Source organism: Zeugodacus cucurbitae, chromosome 6 (genome assembly GCF_028554725.1).
Source record: "Zeugodacus cucurbitae isolate PBARC_wt_2022May chromosome 6, idZeuCucr1.2, whole genome shotgun sequence".
NCBI classification, from domain to species: domain Eukaryota; kingdom Metazoa; phylum Arthropoda; class Insecta; order Diptera; family Tephritidae; genus Zeugodacus; species Zeugodacus cucurbitae.
The window spans coordinates 3,676,203-3,696,349 of record NC_071671.1 but is presented as its reverse complement, the minus strand read 5'-3'; the positions used below and the strand labels follow the sequence as shown (position 1 = coordinate 3,696,349).

The 20,147-nt window shown below is 38.7% G+C and overlaps 3 protein-coding genes across 7 annotated transcripts; all 3 read left to right on the top strand.

Annotated features, from left to right (window-relative positions):
- The first annotated feature begins 429 nt into the window (after positions 1-429).
- LOC105211182 (uncharacterized) lies at positions 430-4,794 on the top strand. Its single transcript, XM_029039617.2, has 11 exons — positions 430-819; positions 1,348-1,461; positions 1,518-1,702; positions 1,796-1,954; positions 2,114-2,223; positions 2,287-2,416; positions 2,484-2,623; positions 2,684-2,760; positions 2,825-2,938; positions 3,278-3,956; positions 4,018-4,794. Exons 1-11 carry the CDS (start codon positions 587-589, stop codon positions 4,729-4,731), a joined length of 2,655 nt encoding a protein of 884 aa, XP_028895450.2. The 5' UTR covers positions 430-586; the 3' UTR covers positions 4,732-4,794.
- Positions 4,795-4,936: 142 nt separating this feature from the next.
- LOC114803860 (uncharacterized) lies at positions 4,937-8,650 on the top strand. 2 transcript variants are annotated; one of them, XM_029039608.2, is made up of 12 exons: positions 4,937-5,285; positions 5,347-5,587; positions 5,656-5,834; positions 5,886-6,050; positions 6,106-6,224; positions 6,335-6,485; positions 6,547-6,686; positions 6,740-6,828; positions 7,033-7,131; positions 7,201-7,936; positions 7,994-8,118; positions 8,178-8,650. In XM_029039608.2, the coding sequence occupies exons 1-12, from the start codon at positions 5,144-5,146 to the stop codon at positions 8,533-8,535; spliced, it is 2,544 nt and encodes an 847-aa protein (XP_028895441.2). In that variant the 5' UTR covers positions 4,937-5,143; the 3' UTR covers positions 8,536-8,650. The 2 variants fall into 2 exon arrangements, with proteins under 2 accessions (XP_028895441.2, XP_028895442.2); XM_029039609.2 differs by having other exon boundaries at positions 4,938-5,285; positions 7,994-8,114; positions 8,178-8,414.
- A 603-nt stretch (positions 8,651-9,253) lies between these two features.
- Positions 9,254-13,386, top strand: LOC114803861 (uncharacterized). Of its 4 annotated transcripts, none has more exons than XM_029039610.2 (12): positions 9,254-9,552; positions 9,636-9,756; positions 9,815-9,934; positions 10,010-10,200; positions 10,268-10,432; positions 10,873-10,991; positions 11,293-11,443; positions 11,505-11,727; positions 11,859-11,957; positions 12,020-12,734; positions 12,793-12,923; positions 12,975-13,386. In XM_029039610.2, the coding sequence occupies exons 1-12, from the start codon at positions 9,441-9,443 to the stop codon at positions 13,138-13,140; spliced, it is 2,313 nt and encodes a 770-aa protein (XP_028895443.2). In that variant the 5' UTR covers positions 9,254-9,440; the 3' UTR covers positions 13,141-13,386. The 4 variants fall into 4 exon arrangements, with proteins under 4 accessions (XP_028895443.2, XP_028895445.2, XP_054090334.1 ...); XM_029039612.2 differs by having other exon boundaries at positions 12,793-12,900; positions 12,975-13,183; XM_054234359.1 differs by having other exon boundaries at positions 12,793-12,900; positions 12,951-13,183.
- Positions 13,387-20,147: the final 6,761 nt, after the last annotated feature.

The window sequence follows — 20,147 nt, the reverse complement described above, 5'->3', positions numbered from 1 at the left end:
AGCGGTGGCATAAGTTCATAAGTTGAAGCATATATAGTCTACAACCCGTAATTATCGAAATTAGAGCGATCGAGTGATACATGTTGCGCTGTTTTGGGTATATGTGTTACTAGGTGAAGTCAATCTGCTGGTTATCTGGTCCATATACTTTTTAACCTGATTTTCAAATTTAAAGCAATTTTGTAGAGATCGTTTCACTGCTAAGGTGTAGTAGGTGTGTGAAAGAGCTGCTTACCGAAAATTGGCGGAAGGAACTCAGAAGAAACTGATTTTAATCTCAATGATCCCCAAGATCTCCATACAACTTGAACTTTAGAAAATAATTCCCTATCTAGGTTCCATCTATCTTTCTTAAATTAATTAATTTCTTTCTCAACACTATTAATATCTCTTTATTTCTCATCAATCTGGCAACTACCTCCATTTTTTACATTATTACAATCAAATCGGAATTCATAACAAAAAATTTTGAAAATTGAAATTTGTTTACAAACATCGTTTTTATCTCGATTTCCAAATTTTTATTCGTTTTCTAAAAAAACTACGAATTGTCTCTCGAAATAGTGAAAAATTGCGCATATAAATTATGGGTTTGCACTCTGTATATCATTACGATGGCGATTGTGGGGTAGCGCAGTTTTTTATGCGCCTTTCTGGTTGGACTTTGAAAGAATTTGCGCTGCAAAAGCTACCAAATGGTTATGCGGAGCATTGTGACTTTGGACCGCGTGTCGCAAAGTATGATTGGTTCGAGTTGCTGGCGAAGTATCCAGTGTTGATCGCATTATTAGTTATTGCGGGGATTACAATACTTTTTTGGTGAGAAAATTTGTTGTCCATATATTACTTACTCAAAACTTTGATATGTAAGCAAATAACGGACTCCGAATTACTCCGAAATTTTAAAGGGTGCACCATAACTTATAAAAACTATTTTACTTTGATACTAATATTATTGTAAGCAACAATGTGCAGGTTGTAAGTACTCCGAAAAACTCCGAATGTATAAAATTACTCCTAATATTGAATTTGAAAAGGCTGTCTTCATTTTAAAACAAATCACAACATTTCGAAAAAACTCCGAAAATATTAATTTACTCCGAAAATATTATTTCACTCCGAAAAAAACTCGGAAAATATAAATGTACTCCTAATATTTGATTTTAAAAGTTGTCTTCATTTTAAAGCATATGGCAGCATTCCGAAAAAAACTCCTAAAGTATAAATTTACTCCTCATTATAGTTACATTTCGAGTCTTCATTTTAGAATACCAATAACATCACTGTGTATAACCTCATGAAATCCCAATAATTATAACTTGTATAGCATTTATTTACAATTTTCAGGCTATTTTGGTTATGCTGCAAAGTAAGGGGTCTACAAAAATCAAAAAAGAAGCGACATCGTTGCTGTCTTTGCTTCACCACATTCTTATTGCTGTTATTATTGTTGCCACTTGGGTAAGTACCTTTTGCTAATCCTTGAATAACCAGACAGTGACACATTTATTTTAAAGAATTGGGTTGTATTTGACTTTTCGTACAAATTATTTACTACGACGTACCAAAGATGATTCTAAACAATTTAAGGACACAGGCAGATCAGCATTGGACAATGAGCATGCACAAACTTTGCCTCAAACAGAATATGAGGCTAGTCCCACACAGGTTACTGAAGAACTCAACGAAGCGATAAGTAATGGTAAGTTTCTTCTAGATGAAAGAATACGAGGAGACGCAAGTCAGACCAACTTCTTATGTGGAATAACTGCTAAAATTTGTATTTTCTTTCTAGAATACGCAGATTGGCAGCAGATAATAGCAGAAAATGAGGAAAAGAACTTGGAACAGCTCAATTATTTATATACTAATCGCGAATTTTATAGAACTGCATTGCAGTCATTGAAAGACTATGCTTATGAGTTGGTAATACTGGGTTTGGAAATGGATGATCGTGAGTGAAAAATTAAATTTTTTTTTATTTTGACCCGAGCTCAGCATACTTTTAGGCGATAAGCACATTTTTCACTCATGCCTGAGTGCTTGTAGTTCTCAAACAGTTCATGACATAGTTCAAGGCTTGCTTATTACTAAACATTGCTCAATTTTACAGTACTTCGTACATTATCCCGTGAAGCCATCATATTTCTGCAAGCAAACGTTAAAAATGCGTCCTCAATAGACGCCAAAATGTTGCAAAATGGACATATAAATATGTGGCACGTAAGTAGATGGCATTTCTACTGAAAAACTATTAAATCTTTAGCTTAAATCACACTGTAATAGCTTAATGCAGTCTACCAGCAATACACATTTTCATTGGAATATCTGGAGTACTTACTGAAAGCATATGAGAATATCACAGTTCTAGCAAACTCTATAGCTGAGCATACACCAGAGGCCAATGAAAACTTCGGTAGGACTAAATAAATGCCTAATATATGTAAGTAAATCAATCATTAATCCCTTTTTATATTTGTTAGCGCCAGCATTACGAGGATTTCCAAAACTCGACGAACTGGGGTATGATCCAACACAGGAAGAACCAAAATGCACAAAAGACCCCAAACTGCCAAGTGCCATTCTATATCTGGCGATGATTATGTTTTTTGTTACTGTTGCCGTGAGTTTAGAGAAATAATATATTATTCTAGAATCTCATATATGTACTTACTCGCCATAGCTTGTTTACATTCTACTAATGGCGCTTGCATTCGGAATTTGCCGTTACTATGCGCGTGCGAATTGTATGTTTAAAATGTGTGTACACAATGACAATTAATATCTGAAGAAATTAGTAAATCTTGGCAATTTTCTCTTTCAGCTTCTTTTTTCTTAATATTTTGACCATACCTGTACTGGCCATATTAACGGTATTACATTTTCTGCCCACCATGGTATTGCATAAGGAAATTTGTCACGAGCATGATGGTTATCGGTATGTAAAGTTACAATAAATTAAGTTTCACTAAGTTTCTAATATTTTGTACAGTCTAAAAAGATTTCAAACTAATTTAGCTCAGATTAGTTGAATTGAATTAAAGATTAATTGAATTGAATTAAAGATTAATTGAATTGAATTAAAGATTAATTGAATTGAATTAAAGATTAATTGAATTGAATTAAAGATTAATTAAATTGAATTAAAGATTAATTAAATTGAATTAAAGATTAATTTTATTTAGTCGAATTTAGTGTGGTTTAATTTCAATTTTAATTTTAATAAGTTCTGATTATTTAAAATAATACCATTCTTTTCCACCCCTCTCAACCTAAGCGCTGTCCCGCGAGAGAACGCTGAGTCCCTAGAACGCTCTCCATTTAATAATAACGGCCCCAACGAAGCGCTCCGTTATGAAAATGACGAATTATCACCCACTGATCTAACGCGAGACAATATTTTAACGAAAGTCGAGCGGATGCTACCGAAGTATAATATTTATCAGAAGAATTACCAGAATAGCGAATATGCTGTAGAGGAATTTCCGCAAGAGAAGTGGTACGAAAGCGACGTACAAGGTCTCCTCACCAATGAAGACATTCCAAAGAACGAGAGTTATGTTAAACAGCACACCAAAGCGAATACAACCGACGCAAATATATTTTTATGCAAACTGAATACCATTCCAAATGCAGTTAAGGTAGATTTGTATGAGAAAGAATTTGTGCCTATCGCCACAGAACTGCACGAAGTGCTCATTGAGTTTAAAAATCGTGCACAAACGAATGACTACGACAGTTTCACAAAGCGTTTAGAGAGTGCGCAAAGCGAGTTGTTTGTCTTCGAGAAATTCTATGCGCTCTCGAAAGACAATTTCTTGTCCATATTGAGCGAGAGACTGCATAAAAAGTTGAGCAAACACAGCAAAGCTTTACGGCATCACTTACAACCCAGCGCTGGTCAGCGTAGTGCAATGAAACATTCATCAAAATGCGGTTGCCTGGAAGATTTACTGGTATGTGTACTAAGCAGAAGCAGTTGCAAGCTTGATGATATTAGATTTTCAACCTTTTCAGATGATCTACGCCATTGGCAGTGCCTTGTTAGTATTCACACTATTTCTTACAATGTTCCTAAGCCTGTTGCTGTACAAACTCTACAAACGTGGGCCACCAATTTGTGCCGGGCCACAACCGCCAAAAACTGACGGAAGTTCGGCGCGTGCTCCAGTAGCAGCTAGCGAGCCGCCATGTGAGACAAATACAACAGAAGCCAGTGCACAATCTAAGGTGGATGGTAAAGATTGCGCTGTCCCTACGGTTGCGAATTGTTGTGCCGCGCCGACCGGTACACCACTCATTAATACCGTAAACTTTATACCGCCAGTGATGGGCGCTTTTGGCTGTCAACAGAATCCACCAATGATGTACCCACAAAACCCACCACAGATGTGCGCACCATCATGTCATAGAAATCCACCACAAATGTGTCCAACGCCCTGTCCACCACAGGTGTGTGCACCGGTCTGTCAACCAAATCCAACACAGATGTGCGCACCGGCTTGTCAACTGAATCCAACACAGATGTGTGGTAGCAATCGAAACGACGGCGTTATTTTGCCCTTGCCCTGCCGCAGCAGAACTCAAATGGGTTGCAGCGGTGCGGAAGCTCAGTTAGTGGGTGGTGGCACAACAAATGACAAAACAGTGACCGTTATGGTTTTCCAAGGACCCAAGGATCGTCAACCGTTGGTCACATATCCGCCGCCGCGTAAATTGGAAAAGAAATAACTGTAAAATTAATATGAATAATAAATAGAAATTTTCAAAAACGTTCTCACTCTAGGCATCAATATATTCAAAGTCTTCATAATTTAAGATTGAGGTAAGATTTTATCAGATTAGATCGCAAAGATCTCGTTTTCATTCCAATATTTAGGGCCCCCATAGTATTTATTTGTTATTCTCTAAAAACGTCATCTCCCTATTTTCTTCGTAAAAAAAGCGTCAGATATTTCAAATATTTTTCCTCATGAATTTTTGTCTTCTTAAAAATTGTGTGTGTTTTGAAATTTTAATTTTTTTTTTTAAAGAAACTTTACACCAAGCTTGAAATCTAAACGACTTTTTGTAGGAGCTTAAGCACTCCTCCCTTTATATTACCGAACTTTCCAAATTGTGTGTAAATATTCAGTCGCCAAACATGAAATTATCCGAGTTCAAAACATTGCCAGTTGTGCCCTACACAAACGTCGAGATCTGTGGACTGCCCTTCTCGATACAGGTCATCATTCAAGCTTTTGCGACGAAAGAAGCACTCAGCTTGCCAAGAAGTCTCACACAAGGCATGTATTCCAGTAGTGTCAGAGTTAAGTGTTCTTCTTTCTAAAACTAATGCGTTTGTAGAATACATGAACTGCACGGGCCTGGGCTACAAGCTGCTTAACAACGATTGGAGCGATTATATTGCAGAGTTTCCGTGGTTGATTGCTGTTCTAATATACTCAACGCTACTGCCAATTATTTGTCTGATTTGGTGCATCTTTCAGTTTCGATCAAAGCGAGTACGTCGCTTTGAGCGGTCTCCCGTGCCTTCGTGGCGTTATATACTCTCAACATTACTCTTCTTATTAAAAATACTTTACAGGTGGTTGTGCCTTGAATATATGCCTTAATATATAGTAATTGCTTCATATTCTCTCATTTTGAGGTTAGCTTCTTTATCTGGTTTACCTACACAGCCTATCAAAATCATCCAACGAGAAGCTATCGCGAACCTGAGAGTAATGTGAATATGGTGAAAATACTATACGATCAGACTTTAGATGTCATCGATCATATATCCACCGAAAATATCGAGGTCGTACAAGAGTTTATGAAGAAGTTGGCCGATGGTGAGTGGATCCAATATTAATAAAATCTTATAGTTTTAACGTTTGTTTCAGAAATGATATCCAGCCTCAACGATTCAGCACCGGAATTAATAAAGAATCTCAATGGCAGCATGCTCTTGAACATACAATCAGACAGCGTTGATATACAGCCTATCTTAAAGGAGTTGCGCAAGGATATGCAGAGCTTACTTGCAGACATAATGCAATTAACAGATCGTAAGATCCCTTAGATATATTTATAGTCTGCTTGTAATACCACTTCTACTTGCAGTCACGAGACTTTTCCAGCGGAACACCACAACATTTTTGCTTATGAGCAATATCTCGGACCCAACTTATATCAATCTGCTCAACAATGAAGTCAACGGCAATAAACACAAAATTATTACGGTAAATATTAGTTCTAACTTACAACTTAATTGGTCTCAAGCAGAGAACGGACCGCAAGCTGAGATCCTATAGTATATTTTTGAACTCACAAATCATTCCCTTGTCTCCAGCTACTCAATATCGAACGTGTGTTATCCAATATAGAAGACATCGTTACAGTGTCAATAGAGTTGCCAGCTTTGCGGCAAGCTTTCGCAAAAAGCCTTGAAGACTTGCACAATTATTACGGTTCGGTTTTAACGACTATGTGGGCGGAGAAAGGTACTCATTAAATATATAGATAGGAGTTACTCAACTCCGTTAATTTTCGTAAATATTACAGTAAATGAAATGAATGCCAATTATTTGGAAATTATCAAAGCTGTGAAGAAACTTCGTACGGAAGTACCACGCGATGTTATGATACATTTACCAAATGATATCTATTCATATCAATTGTTTTTTCTTATCATCGCTATAATGGTGAGCATATAAGTATTCGAAATTCGTATATCCTGAAATTTTTGATTACACAGATATCTGTGCTGTGCTGGATGCAACTCTGTTATGCTGTGTACCATGCGGTCTCTATGCGCTTTAAGAAGCGGAAATATATACTAGTGAGGTGAGCTAGTTCAGTTCCAGCACCGAGTAATTCTAAACTGAAATCTCGACAAACTAATATTATTCAAGAAACAGTCCCGTAAGCAGTTTTTGGAATCGGGAACAACTTCTAAAAAATATCAGTGACAAAAGCGGACCAATATATACTTAAGACCACAACTCTTTAATCCAATTATTTATCACTGGTTCCCTCATTTCATTGCAGCATCGTCGTCGTCATCTGTATTACGTCCATAATACTCTGTTTGATAGCGAGTCTCAGTTTCTTTGTGGGCACATCGTTTTTCAATTTCAGACAGGACACGTAAGTAGCCGTCTTATATGCGAAAGTGCATCTAAGTCTTTAATACTTATTGTAAATTTCTCTAAAAAGCTCCAGTCTCGATAATCCCTGCGGCTTGGACTCCAAATCCTACTGCGATTCACAAAATAAGATTCTCAGCCTACTTGCCGAGAGCGCTTTTGGTCCCCAAGCAGAGATCTACAACGCAATGCAATTACAAAATCAACGTGTTTTCGAGACGCTACGTGTGGCCTTACCCAACGCCGCGGGCATTTCGAATATTCTGCAAATGCTGCAGTATGCGGATTTCAGTGGCACTGTCTTCAGTTCGGGCAACATGTTCAATGTTATGAAACAGGAAATGAATATGGAGAATTGGTATGCGATTGCTGAACGGCTGAGTACACATGTACCCATTGCAGTTGGAGACACGCTGGACAACAAATCTACACACTACGAGAGCATGCTGGCATGCAACTTGCAAATGGTGAAAACGCACGTCTTTGAACCACTGATGTCGAAGGATATAGTCGAAAATGTGAATGGACTATCGCAGAATGCACAACGCCTCGCTGCACTACTACCGATCACAAATTTGACCACACTACTGCGGAAGAGTCTCAGCGAGATGCGTATATTACATGATTACTTCGAGATAGAGTTTAAGGATTTGCTCAATAGCAAAATGCAGCAACTGCTAATGGATTATGACTTGGAGATGATGTTATATACGAGCCATGTCGCCTTCATGCCCAACTGTCGGGACTTCAAAATGTCAACTGTCGGTATACCGCGTCAGTTGTACGAGTGCATTGAGAGTTGTTTGGTAAAGTGTAGACACTATTTAACTCAAGTACTTTCAAGCTTTAGCCATACTTTACAGCACGGTTTCTGGATTGGCGCTTTCAGCATACTCATACTACTCTTTCCGATATTGATCATCTGCATGCTGCTCGCCTATCTCTACGACAGATATCCCTATTCGACGCAAAGCGGCGCAAGCAGTGGGTGAGTTATGACCTCAAATTAGCAAATAATATTAACGGTTTTTATACTATAACATATAGATCGACCCCACCGCCCGAGGACGATGCATCGCGCACCAGCAGCACCGGCACAGTCAGTGATACTGCCTCGGTTAATGAACCTGTAAATGAGACAACTTCGCCGAAAAGTACTTGGAAAGATAAATTTGGCATGCGTCGAAAACGATCACATGTTACCTTTGATACACCACCCTCACCGAACGAGAATGATACTACAACTAATAAGTTAGCAACCGCACAACGTTCAAGTACGGCGAAGATCAGAGATTTAATTTATTCCATATTAAAGTCGGCGCCGAGCACGACTGCGGCCGAAGAGTCCAAATTAAGTGGCAGTACAACAACATCCGAAGAATCCAGCGAGGCTGAGCTTGCTTAGGCAAAAGGGTGGTAGATAGTGGATTCAATAGTAAATTTGTGGTTATTTTTTGCTAGAGATCGAATATGTACTTATATATTTATAATTTACAATAAATGACGCGACATTTTTTCTTTCCAAATATGTGTTTTTGTAAGTAAAATGTGCCTTTAGTATAAGTCTTAACTTTTGCATAGAGTTGACGGAGAGGTTTCTCGAAAAGCTCTTAATAAGAGGGCTCATACTGAAGTTTGAAGGTGACGTGGTCTACCCCAAAACAGGCGGGGTTGTGGGTGAACTTTGGACGAAAGTGTCTGTTTTTTTACAGAGTTAGACTCGAACGAACTGGAGTAGGCTGAAAAATTATACGAGAATCTGGTATAATAAATATAATATTAGAAGAGATCAAGATAATAAGAGCGCTCATACTGAACTCTGAAGCCGACGTTGTCTGCCTCAAAACAGGCGTTGATGTGGGCGAACTTCGGACGAAACTGATGCTCTTTGCAGAGTTAGATTCGAACGAACTGGAGTAGGCTGAAAAATTGTACGAGAATCTGGTATAAGAAATCTTAGAAGAGATCAACTTTGGAAATTTTTAATCCACTTTCTAAGGAAAGAAGGATTTCTTTCTTCCATGAGCGAAATAACTTTTCATACTATTTACACTTCCCAATACTGTTTTTCGATAGAAAATCAAACCTTCATATTGTCAAAACGTTTTTTATTTTTCAAAACTAAAAAAAAAATTGGTGAATTCCCATTAAAAATATAAATTTTATATATTTAAAATCTAAATTTCGTGTTGAAAGTGATTTTTAATAGAAAAGTTTAAAAAATATATAGTCAAATTTACGAGAAATTTTAAAATATAGTAAATTTAAAGTTTCTCCCTGAAGCGCCTTAAAAAATAAGTAAGATAAATAATGAATTTAACCAGCGATGTCTTTCAATGCCCATTGCCCGAAGTCGTGGGTCAAATTGTCAATGCGTCAACTTCGTTTTACTCCATGCGCATACCGAGAGAGTTAATGGAAGGTTTGTTAAAAAAGTTACTAGATATGTATGTATATATAACAAGAATCTCAAACGCTCGAACTCACCGATTTTATACGCTATAGGATATTTTGATTGTCATGGTTTCGCGTCGTCACTGCTCAATTCTGATTGGCAAAATGAACTGCATGAGTTTCCCGCTTTAATCGGCTTTCTCTGCACCTCCATAATTATGACTGTACTGGGGTGTGTATAGCAAAAGTGTTATTCTCAAATGCCTTACTTATTCCAGCTTCTTTCTTAGCCTCACGTGGTTCCTTTACGAGTTCGTGCATCAGAAAACGTATCGTGCTGAAAACTCCTTTGAGCGTTACCTACGCTTAACGCTCTCCATTACACTCTTCCTACTGATTTTACCGTACATGTACGTGAGTTGTCGTTAATCTTCCGTTATTCTACAGTTTCAAATTGCTAATTTACTTTTGTCTCAATTGCACAGCTTCTTTCTTTGGCTTGCTTTTGAATCGTATACTTCAACAAAATCTATACATAACGGCACAGAGGATGCTAATAGCGAAAATCTGCGACTCAGCGAGTTTTTTGAGAAATACATTCACCCGCTGCCAGTTGAGCCATTGTCATCGCAACACTTGGATCGCATAAGGAGTGAGGTGGAGAATCTCTCAAAGAGTGAGTATTATATTCAGATTTGTTTTGAAGAATTATAATGACTGTTTTTCATATATTCCAACGCTAGATTTAGCCACACAAGTGGAGACCGCCGCTCCGAAGGTCATACAAAAGGGCGAACGCAGCATCTTGGGGAAACTATCCATGAAAAGTATAGATTTAGTACCGCTCATACGAAAAATGCAGGAGGAGCTGCAGAATCTCATATCGGATGTCATGCAACTAAGTGATCGTAAGTGAAGTTCTTGAAAAAATAGATCGTTCATACTTGAAACCGCAAACTGTCTGCAACTAACGTCATATTCTTTGAACCAGACTAATAAAGTTTCTTCCGATTCGAATAGTGTCAGAATAGAGCTCCAGCACTGCCTCCTGCTTTAAAATCTCCAACTAGTCCTCACTCTCTTTAAATTGTTCTTCGTTGAAAACCGTTCCTTTCATTTCTAAATCGTTTAACAATATGACTATTTCTAGAAAAGTGATCTTAGAACAGTATATAAGTGTAACCCCAAGGCAACGTACGATATTTACCACTTCTGACATTATTTCCTTCTCGTTCCAAATTTAAATCTGTTAATGCAATATAAAATTCCACAATACTTCCAGTTTTTTTGAGAACCGTTCTCATTTGTTTTAAGTAATCTTTCAAAAGCTTTACTTTCTTTCCTCTAGATGCCCGTTTCTTCTATCGCAACACCACAACCTTACTGGATTTGCAGTACATAAGTTTCAATGACTATTCCAGGCTACTGTTCAGCGAATTTAAGGCCAATGAACAGCAGATTGTGATGGTAATGTTATAAGTCTATTCTAAAAGACCCGGCTATTCCATATCATCAGCCAAAGATCGACCACTGCTCGGTTGAATATATCCTATAGTTTTAGATTTTGTCCTAGGCAGTACTCGAATCCATTAAGTGGTTGTTCCTCATCTTAGGACGACACTTTTCGTGAGGATCAGCCTCAAAATCTAACTTGAGTAAAGCCTTTGTAACCTAACCTAACCCCTGACTAGTTTAACTGATTCCAATAACACTTACACGATATATTTGTATATATATTTCAAAGTTATTATTTCCTTTCTCCCCATAGCTCCTAAACATCGATAAAATTTTAGCAAAAATCTTAGAAGTAGTCCTTTTCGCTTCAACTCTGAATGAGATGCGAGAAAACCTCACCACAAATATGTACAATAATTTCGAAATGCTGAGAAGGGACTTCAACGAAACCGTGACTAAGAAGAGTAAGTAGATTGAGTGCATAAAATATCCGCTCTTAATTAAGATTCCTCTCCTCACACTTAGCATACGAGTACACCACGCTCGATGCTAAAATATTCGCACAACTTGCGCGTCTTCAGCGTGAGTCGTCGACAGAGGCAGACTTCTTTTTGTCACCCAACATAAGTCACTTGGAAGTGGTCTATTGCATAGTGGCTTTAATAATACTTGCTTTGATCGGCGTTTACCTTGGAGATTTTGTAATTGGTACTAGGAATCGTGTCATCACCAGATATGTGCTGATGAGGTAAGTAGAGATGTTCGTGGAGTTCACTAAACGCGATACACATTTGCATTGAGCTGCCGAGCAACTTTCGGAGCTTCTGTTAACCGGCTGAAGAGCTTTATTAATCTAGACTCTTTATAAATACTTTTCAGCATCATCTTTGCGATTTCCATTACCTCAATATTCCTCTGCCTATTTGTAATCTGGCACTTTCTTCATGGCGTCGTCTACTACAATTACCACAGAGAAGTGTAAGTCCACTTACACTGGGTCCACTTTCTAACTGTCCTATCACAGCTATTTTATTTTCCAGCAATGAAAATGAAGAATTCTGTAATGCAACCAAGTTCCATTACTGTAGCTTACATAATGAAGTGCGTTCTATGAGACCCGCGGAAGACAATCCTAGGTTCTCAGTCGCGAACTACTCGGTGCACGATTTATGTGACAACATACTCGACTACAACAACAAGCCAGAAACGGAAGAATGGGCGCGAGAGCTTAACCAGCAATTGACATTTTTCGATAAAGTTTACCGTTCGGGCGCCATGTTTGAAGTTGTGCGACAAGAACTAAACATGGAAAACTGGTATGAATTATATAATACATTGCACAGCTATAATATAGGTGAGACTAGCGCGGAGGATAAAAACACCAAGCAAGAGCTGCTCGCTTGCAATCTGAATACGATTAGAGAGTATGTATTCGAACAACTCTTCAAACGCAATATCGCCGCAAACATATTTAGGCTGACGCAACAGTCTGGGAATCTGCGTAACCAACTACCGGGCGACAATCTAACGCGGCTGATTAAGCGTGTGTTGCGTGAGGCACAAGAGTTATCCGACTTCTGTCATACGCTAGAGAATCTGCTGCAAGAAAATATCGATACCATCAGTGAGTTGCTTGCGAAAGCACTCATGAGCTTTGTTGCGCCGTTATTTGAGCAATTTCCACACTGTGAAGATCTGCGCTTCGCCAGTTTGGGCGTTTCGCGTGAGATGTACGAGTGTATCGAGTGCTCGCTGGTGAGAACCTCTCAATTTTCTGCCGTTATTTCAGTAATAGCTTTAAATCTTGTTACAGCATAGCTTTGATATCGCTGCCTTCGGCATACTCATCATTATCTTCATTATACTACTCATCTGCATTTACTTGACCATTATCTATGAGAAGCAAGCTGCGATCGGTGTTGTACGTAGCTCAAGTCTAGTCAGGTGAAAAAGTTATATATTTGTTTTTAGTTCAAACTATCTTATTGCTTTTAGAATGCGTATGCGTGAAAATCGCGCGTCCGACAATCCTACTGGTTCAAGTTCAAACGATGCAGACTCTACGGAGCCTAATGTCAGAAAGATTTTTGAAAAACGCCCTACCCGAGTTCGTTTTATGGAGCCGCCTAGACTGAAGCGTCGACGTCTTTCTAAGCGATGATATTTTCAAACTGTGTTGGGCCCGAGTTAGAGCATTGTGCCAAGCAGTAACACACAAAGACACTTCAGTAGACTTAACAGTGAGAACTACTAGAACCACTGTTCGAAATGGCTTTCGCAGCTACGATTAGGACTTTGAAGAAAAATGTTTACGCGTCAATCAAATTTAATATTATTGAAATGTATTTCGTAAAAATGTATTGTCTATCAAATTTGGAATAAAATGGACTATTATGTTGATATGAAATCGAGGAAAATCTAATTTAACTTAATCCCAGTTCGATTTTATCGATTTTAAACTCACAAATGTTTAACATCGATTATGGCTAGATCTTTGGTTGAGTCTAATACTCAGCTTTTCGAACAGATCTCGAAAATATGATTGTTCTAGCACAGGGAGTTTTCGAAATATTCACTGAAGTGATGAGCTTTTCAAATAATTCCTTAAGTGAAAACTTTTGGAACGCCATTGATAAAAGGTTATCATCCACTCAGTCGATAATACATAATAATTATACCAGTTTATTCCAGTTTTAACCAGCTCATACTAGTTTAAATCAATTTATACTAGTTTATACCATTTTATACCAGTTTATACCATTTTATACCAGTTCTCAAGTACACATATTTAATACCAAAATTAGTCAAAAACTATTAGATCTTATTATAACGAATTGTGTGGCATGAACTTTAGGTCAGCCATTTGCAACTGCAACATTATGATAAATTTACAGTTTTAATGGCTATGCAAATCCCTGCACAATAATTTATAATCATTACTAAACAAACGTGGCCGAATAATAGTTGCTGATAGAGAAAATAAAATAAATTTCAACACCTCAACCACCATATATGTACTCGTATATGAGCACACTAGCATGCCACAAGCCTCACCTGCCACAGAGAGTGAGTTAGTTAATCGAAGTTGGCAAAAATCTGCCAGGTAACTGCACATTTTGTGAAAATTTATCATTTTCCCAGGCAGTAAATCCCTTAAGAATTAAGTAACGGTAGTGTTAAAGTTGCATGCAACAAAAAATGCAAAACGAATTTAATTGGATTCTCATTATTTAGGAAAATTATCTAACAAAATGCAAACTCTGTGAGAAGTGAAGAGCGTAGAGGGAGTAAAACGCGGCGTATGAGGCAGGTATCAATTGGGTATGTAATGAGTGGTGATGGGTAAACAAATATTAAGCATCGCTATGTGTTGCATGCAAGATACAACGAGGCAAATGCAATTTCGCTTTTAAAAGGTTTAAGCTGAGCATAGAAGAGTGCAAAGCCAGTAAAAGAGTGCTGGCAGAAGACGCTTTAATGAAATCCCATTTCAGTATTCAATTATACAACCAACGAGGCAGCGCAGTAATCAACGTAGGTGCACAAGGCAGCCACCGGCTGCATAAGACACACTCGCATGCTATTGAAAGCGTCTACAAATTGCTGTCTTCTGTCATGCAAATCTGAGTGGGCGCTTCAACTTGTGTGCCACGCATTAAACTTCGTTTGTGCTACTTGCCACATGCAACACGCCGCCCAACTGCCAAACAGCGCGCTACACACAGCACATGCCCATAATGCACACATCTCCGGCACTTGAGCACTTCAACTCAAAACAGCTACTCATCACCGCTATCCGCAACTTGTCGGCGGCTCTTCATGTGGCACGTCGCAACTCGCAACTCGCACCTCACGGCGCAATCAACAGTGGACCTGTCTTCGCTGATGCATATGCTACAGGTTGTTTGAGTTGCACTCTGTTGTGGAAAATTTGTATGTGCATAACTTCTAATAAATCATTTCATCGACTCATCAACGCGTTTTTGTTGTGTATAATAAGTTTCGTGAGATTGAAGTGCCGGTGTTTTCTTCTTCCCAATGTATGTGGAAGATTTCATAAATTGAAAAGCTAACAAAAGTAGGTGTTTGCACTTCATCTTGTTGCTGAGAAATATTAGCACTGAAGCTGAATATGGTTTGTTGAACTTAAGATACCTAGTCCAGGCAAAAGATTTGAAAAAATCTCGACTTTTTGAGTGAGATCAGTGTTTCACAACCTATTTTAGGTTCCTGTAAGAAATTTTTATGAGTTCTTCGAAGATTTCTATATTAAAGAAAGGCTTTTTATAAATGGATTGACTTTTCTCTGAAAAATCATAACCATCAAGCATTGTTCGTGTCTGAAAGATCTTGCTGATCTCAACTGAGGCTCATTTTAAGACTCGATAATGTTAGATATGCTCTTCTCTGCTTCTCTTTTAGTTATAGTATACATACTATATTCTTTGCTAAATATATAGGGATCCCACCATTAACTGACAAGGTAATAGACTAATTCTATACCCATAGTTATAGTCGTGGGGTTAAACAAGCTCTGACTTTAGCATAGGAATTAAGGACCGTACTATAAAACTAAGTGATTATGAAAATCTTAGGAAAAATCTTAGGTCCAAATCAATGTACATTTTGATCACTGTTTTATTAAACAGATGCCGATTTTTTGAAACTACCCTAGGTAAGTGTCAGGAAATTGGAATCTAAAACCTGAAGGACCCATATCTCTTATATCGGTCTGTATACCAGAACACGGGTGGATGGGATCATGTGTAGAAGTTCACATAAGTGAGGAAAGCTTTGGATTGTCATTCACTTGGGAGCTAAAGTGAAAAGGCAAACCCGCTTCTGCGGTTGTGCGTAGGGTTTGGAACCCACTACATAAAAACGAAGTACCAATGAAAAATCGAAGAAAGCCTCGGATGAGACACCCCTTGCAAACGTTTTAAGGCTTTAAACCTGGAAAATCCACCATGCGCCAAATCTTGGTGAAGACCCGTGAAAGGAGGATCGACACACACCACCTTTTTGTCGATTTTAAAGCTGCTTTCGACAGCACGAAAAGGAGCTGCCTTTACGCCGCGATGTCTGAATTTGGTATCCCCGTAAAACTAATACGGCGGTGTAAGTTGACGTTGAGGAACACCAAAAGCTCCGTCATGATTGGGAAGGACCTCTCCGAGCCGTTCGATACCAAATGTGACTTCTTTAACTTGATGCTGGAAAAAATTATACGAGCTGCAGAGCTAAATAGAGAAGGTACAATCTTCTATAAGTGTGTACAGCTGCTGGCGTACGCCGATGATATTGATATCATCGGAAGCAACAACCGCGCCGTTTGTTCTGCTTTTTCCCGCATGGATAAGGAGGCGAAGCGAATGGGTCTGGAGGTGAATGAGGAGAAGACGAAGTATCTCCTGTCATCAAGCAAACAGTCGGCGCACTCGCGTCTTGGCTCCCACGTCACTGTTGACAGTCATAACTTCGAATCGTAGATAATTTCGTATACCTTTGAACCAGTATCAACAACACCAACAATGTCAGCATCGAAATCCAGCGCAATATCACTCTTGCCAACAGATGCTACTTTGGACTGAGTAGGCAATTGAAAAGTAAAGTCGCTTATCATTCCCGTCCTACTTTATGGTGCAGAAGCATGGACGATGTCAACATCCGATGAGGCGACACTAGAAGTTTTCGAGAGGAACATTTTGCGCAAGGTTTATGGTCCTCAGAACATTGGCAACGGCGAATACCGCAGACGATGGAACGAAGAGCTGTACGTGTTATACGACGATATTGACATAGTTCAGCGAATAAAAAGACAGCGGCTACGCTGGCTAGGTCATTTTCTCCGAATGGACGACAACACTCCAGCTCTGAAAGTGTTCGATGCAGTACCCGCCGGAGGAAGCCGAGGAGGGGTAGGCGGCCGCTCCGTTGGAAGGACCAGATGGAGAGCGACCTGGTTACACTTGGAATCTCCAACTGGCGCCGAATTGCAAAGGAAAGAGAGGTTCAACGCCAATCACATACCAGAGCACTATAAATATTTTTTGGTGGCCGCGAACTTGGAGATGTCAATGGAATTGGGAATACTTTCTCGAATAAGCGACAACTAATGTTTAAGACTGATACTCAAATAATCCCTCGAGAGAATGAGAAAGGTGGAGAAATCTTGTTAAATTTCTTCAGAGGGAAACTCTATAATTATTTTTATATAATTGTTGCTGAAACCTCACAATCTACCTATATTTAAACCCAAAGTTGTACTCTTTCTCAGCACCTAGAAAATGAAGTATTTATATACCCTTGTATCACATGTGTAGCCCTAAGCATATTCGAAGATAATAATAATAATGACGGCAAGTGACAAGTGAAGCATAAAATGCAAGTAGCAAATTTGTAGCATAGAGAAAACGAAGCGTAAACACTTCGCCAGGAAAGTAAATAAGGGTAATAAGGGCAAAATGAGAGAGAGAGAGAAAATAAGGTGAATAGCAGTAGTGAAAGTTTAGCAAATTTCTAGACTGTCTTCATGGAAATGCACTTATTATGCAATAACAATGACGTTGGCATAAAAGACGGACTTGGGTGAAAGGCAAATGAAGGGGAGAAGAGTCGAAGTAGGAGTTGATTTTATAAGATGCTGAGCATTCATAAATGCTAAGGATTGAAAGTAGGTGTGTGTATTGTAGAGAGTTCACTGATGGCAGTCAGTGGACTATTATAATATAGGCTATATATATCTTCTATATATATGTATTGTTGCCTGTAAAGTAAATAACAATGATTCACAACGGAGAAAGCGCACACACTTGGCTAAGCGCCTAAGTATAATAGCAGTACATACAGTCTTAGTACACAGAACTACTATATGTCTTCATATATACATATGTCACTTCCACAAACAAACGACCAACAACTGCAACAACTGCAAGCGACAGCAGCAACATTTTACTACTGACACTACGCAAGTTTACGACTAATAAAGTGAAATTGCAGCGCCCACGTCGAGTTGTCGAGCGTCACCTGCAATTCCGGCATTTCGTTCACACACTTGGCAAATAGTCCAGAGACAAAATGGCCGAAATGTGCAAATGTCGGCAGATGCAAGCAAGCATAAATGTATGGTGAAGGTAAACATAAAACATGCAATTGAATAAAATTCGAAATAATGGCAGTTGCAGCAGTCAAATGGTAGTCGGTTGCGTATACGCCATGGAATTCCTGCCAAAATGCAAAGGAACCCAGAGAAAAAATGGCAAGCAACAAATTTAAAGGCAACTTGGCACATTAACCGCCAGCTGCAGTCAGCTGTTGATAGTTGGGGGAAAAATGTCGACACACACACTCACATACATGCGGACGCACAGCTGCATTTTGACATATTTATGTCATTCACAGTTATTGCTGCTACTCCAGCAGCAGTTGTTGTTGCTGCTGCAGTTTGACCCACTTCTCGCTGCACAACTGTCAGTGGTGGCTCCACCTGGTGGCAGTCTTTTGTTTCATGGCTTGTGTGTTGTTGTTATTTTGTTATTTGTGGCACGTGCTACTTGCACTTGCTACTCATGCTGCATGTTGTTGCTAATATTTTGATAATCATGTTTGTGTTGTTTTTATTGTTGTTGTTGTGACATTTTCAAATGTTAACATTTTGACAATGCCAAAAACGTAGACAAGGCATGTGCACGAGCGAGTTGAGTGCGTCAATACTGCAACTGATGGTCAAGTGAAAAATACGAGAAAGTACATATTTACAGTTACAGTAAGTGTATGTGCGTCTGCATGTATTGTCAAAGGTGTACATTTGTTGGGCGGTTTTGTCTGGGTCACTGCATCAATAAACTGTCGGAACTGCAATTTGAACACATGCATAAGTGTATGAGGTTTATGCTTCTCTTGAAGCTTCTTGCTCTAATGCCAGCGGTGATTCTGAGTTGCAGTTGCAGTTAGCATGGAAGTGGTTAAGTTAGTATTCAAAAAGTAGGAAAAAATGGTCAGTTCGAGGAAAGCATCATGGAACGTATTAGTTAAGAGAGACAGGCAGATTACGGGTCATCAAAAGTTGGTCTGTTTCTCCGGCGATGATATTTATTGAGAACTCCTTTTAATGAAGTCAATGGTTTGAATCCTCTATAAGTTACATTCAACTACACTGCAGTACTATCCTCAGATATCCACTCTTTGCTTATCAGAGGGAAGAACTAGTGATCCATGGTATCCTGATCGATCCCTTACAACAAGACATATCCGTGAGGAATAACACCATGGTTCTCCAACTTAAATAACTAACTTTCGAACTGGTTCATTTTATGCTAGGGATCATTGTATTAAAGAGGTGTCCACCTCCACGTACTAACCATCTATCATCTAACCGCCGTAGTCACAGCACCTGTCGAATCGAACTATTTTAGATCCAGTTATTTCTAGTTCCGAAATTATTTTCGATAATTAGCATTTAAAAAGTTGGTCAACTCCACATACTATCGATACTCGATACCCGACAGCACATCATCTGTTCTATCGAGCTTTGTTAGATCCAGTTACTTCTGCTGTTTACTGGCTCGAAGGTATAATTTTCTGTCCGATCCCCAACAATATGATATTTCCGTGAGGCATGACACCACGATTCTGGAACTTGAACACATTACTTTCGAACTCTCATTTTATGCTAAGGTCTACATATAATAAATAATTAAAGATGTGGTCAACTCGATGAACGATCGATACTCGTCTAACTGACGGAGCTCTGTAAGGCCCGTTTACTTCTAGTGTTTCTTGGCTCGAAGTTATTATTTCTGGATTGCTTAATTCTAGAAGATTCACACTGTAGCATACGAGATATGCAATATTAGTAACGTCTGAGCCGATATTACCTAGTCAGCAGTATTTCTAGATTCCACATTTTAGATCGGATCCTCTAAGATCACAGCTTAGCTTTCCAACGGTTGCTAAACTCATTTAGATTCTGTTGCCACTCTCATTTGATGTTAGAATGGAGAACGAATGGGTTTATCCAGTTCAAACTTCATGTGATCACAAAGTTTGTTCGGATTTAGACATCGCTAATCCTTAAGAATGTGAAAACTTAACTGAAATGCGAGACATTAAAGTTTTTCCGGATTTTCCCGATACCTGATTAAAAACTTTATAATTCCAAAGATCTTA

What these genes read in the sequence shown, in the direction of transcription:
- LOC114803860 (XM_029039608.2), top strand. Translation starts at nt 5,144, where the DNA reads ATGAAATTATCCGAGTTCAAAACATTGCCAGTTGTGCCCTACACAAAC. An exon ending in TATGAAGAAGTTGGCCGATG is followed by an intron (nt 5,835 to 5,885) that starts GTGAGTGGATCC and finishes CGTTTGTTTCAG; the next exon opens with AAATGATATCCAGCCTCAAC. An exon ending in TTCAATTTCAGACAGGACAC is followed by an intron (nt 7,132 to 7,200) that starts GTAAGTAGCCGT and finishes TTCTCTAAAAAG; the next exon opens with CTCCAGTCTCGATAATCCCT.
- LOC105211182 (XM_029039617.2), top strand. Translation starts at nt 587, where the DNA reads ATGGGTTTGCACTCTGTATATCATTACGATGGCGATTGTGGGGTAGCG. An exon ending in AGAGGCCAATGAAAACTTCG is followed by an intron (nt 2,417 to 2,483) that starts GTAGGACTAAAT and finishes TATATTTGTTAG; the next exon opens with CGCCAGCATTACGAGGATTT. An exon ending in GCGAATTGTATGTTTAAAAT is followed by an intron (nt 2,761 to 2,824) that starts GTGTGTACACAA and finishes TTTCTCTTTCAG; the next exon opens with CTTCTTTTTTCTTAATATTT.
- LOC114803861 (XM_029039610.2), top strand. Translation starts at nt 9,441, where the DNA reads ATGAATTTAACCAGCGATGTCTTTCAATGCCCATTGCCCGAAGTCGTG. An exon ending in GGTGGAGAATCTCTCAAAGA is followed by an intron (nt 10,201 to 10,267) that starts GTGAGTATTATA and finishes TTCCAACGCTAG; the next exon opens with ATTTAGCCACACAAGTGGAG. An exon ending in AGTGTATCGAGTGCTCGCTG is followed by an intron (nt 12,735 to 12,792) that starts GTGAGAACCTCT and finishes ATCTTGTTACAG; the next exon opens with CATAGCTTTGATATCGCTGC.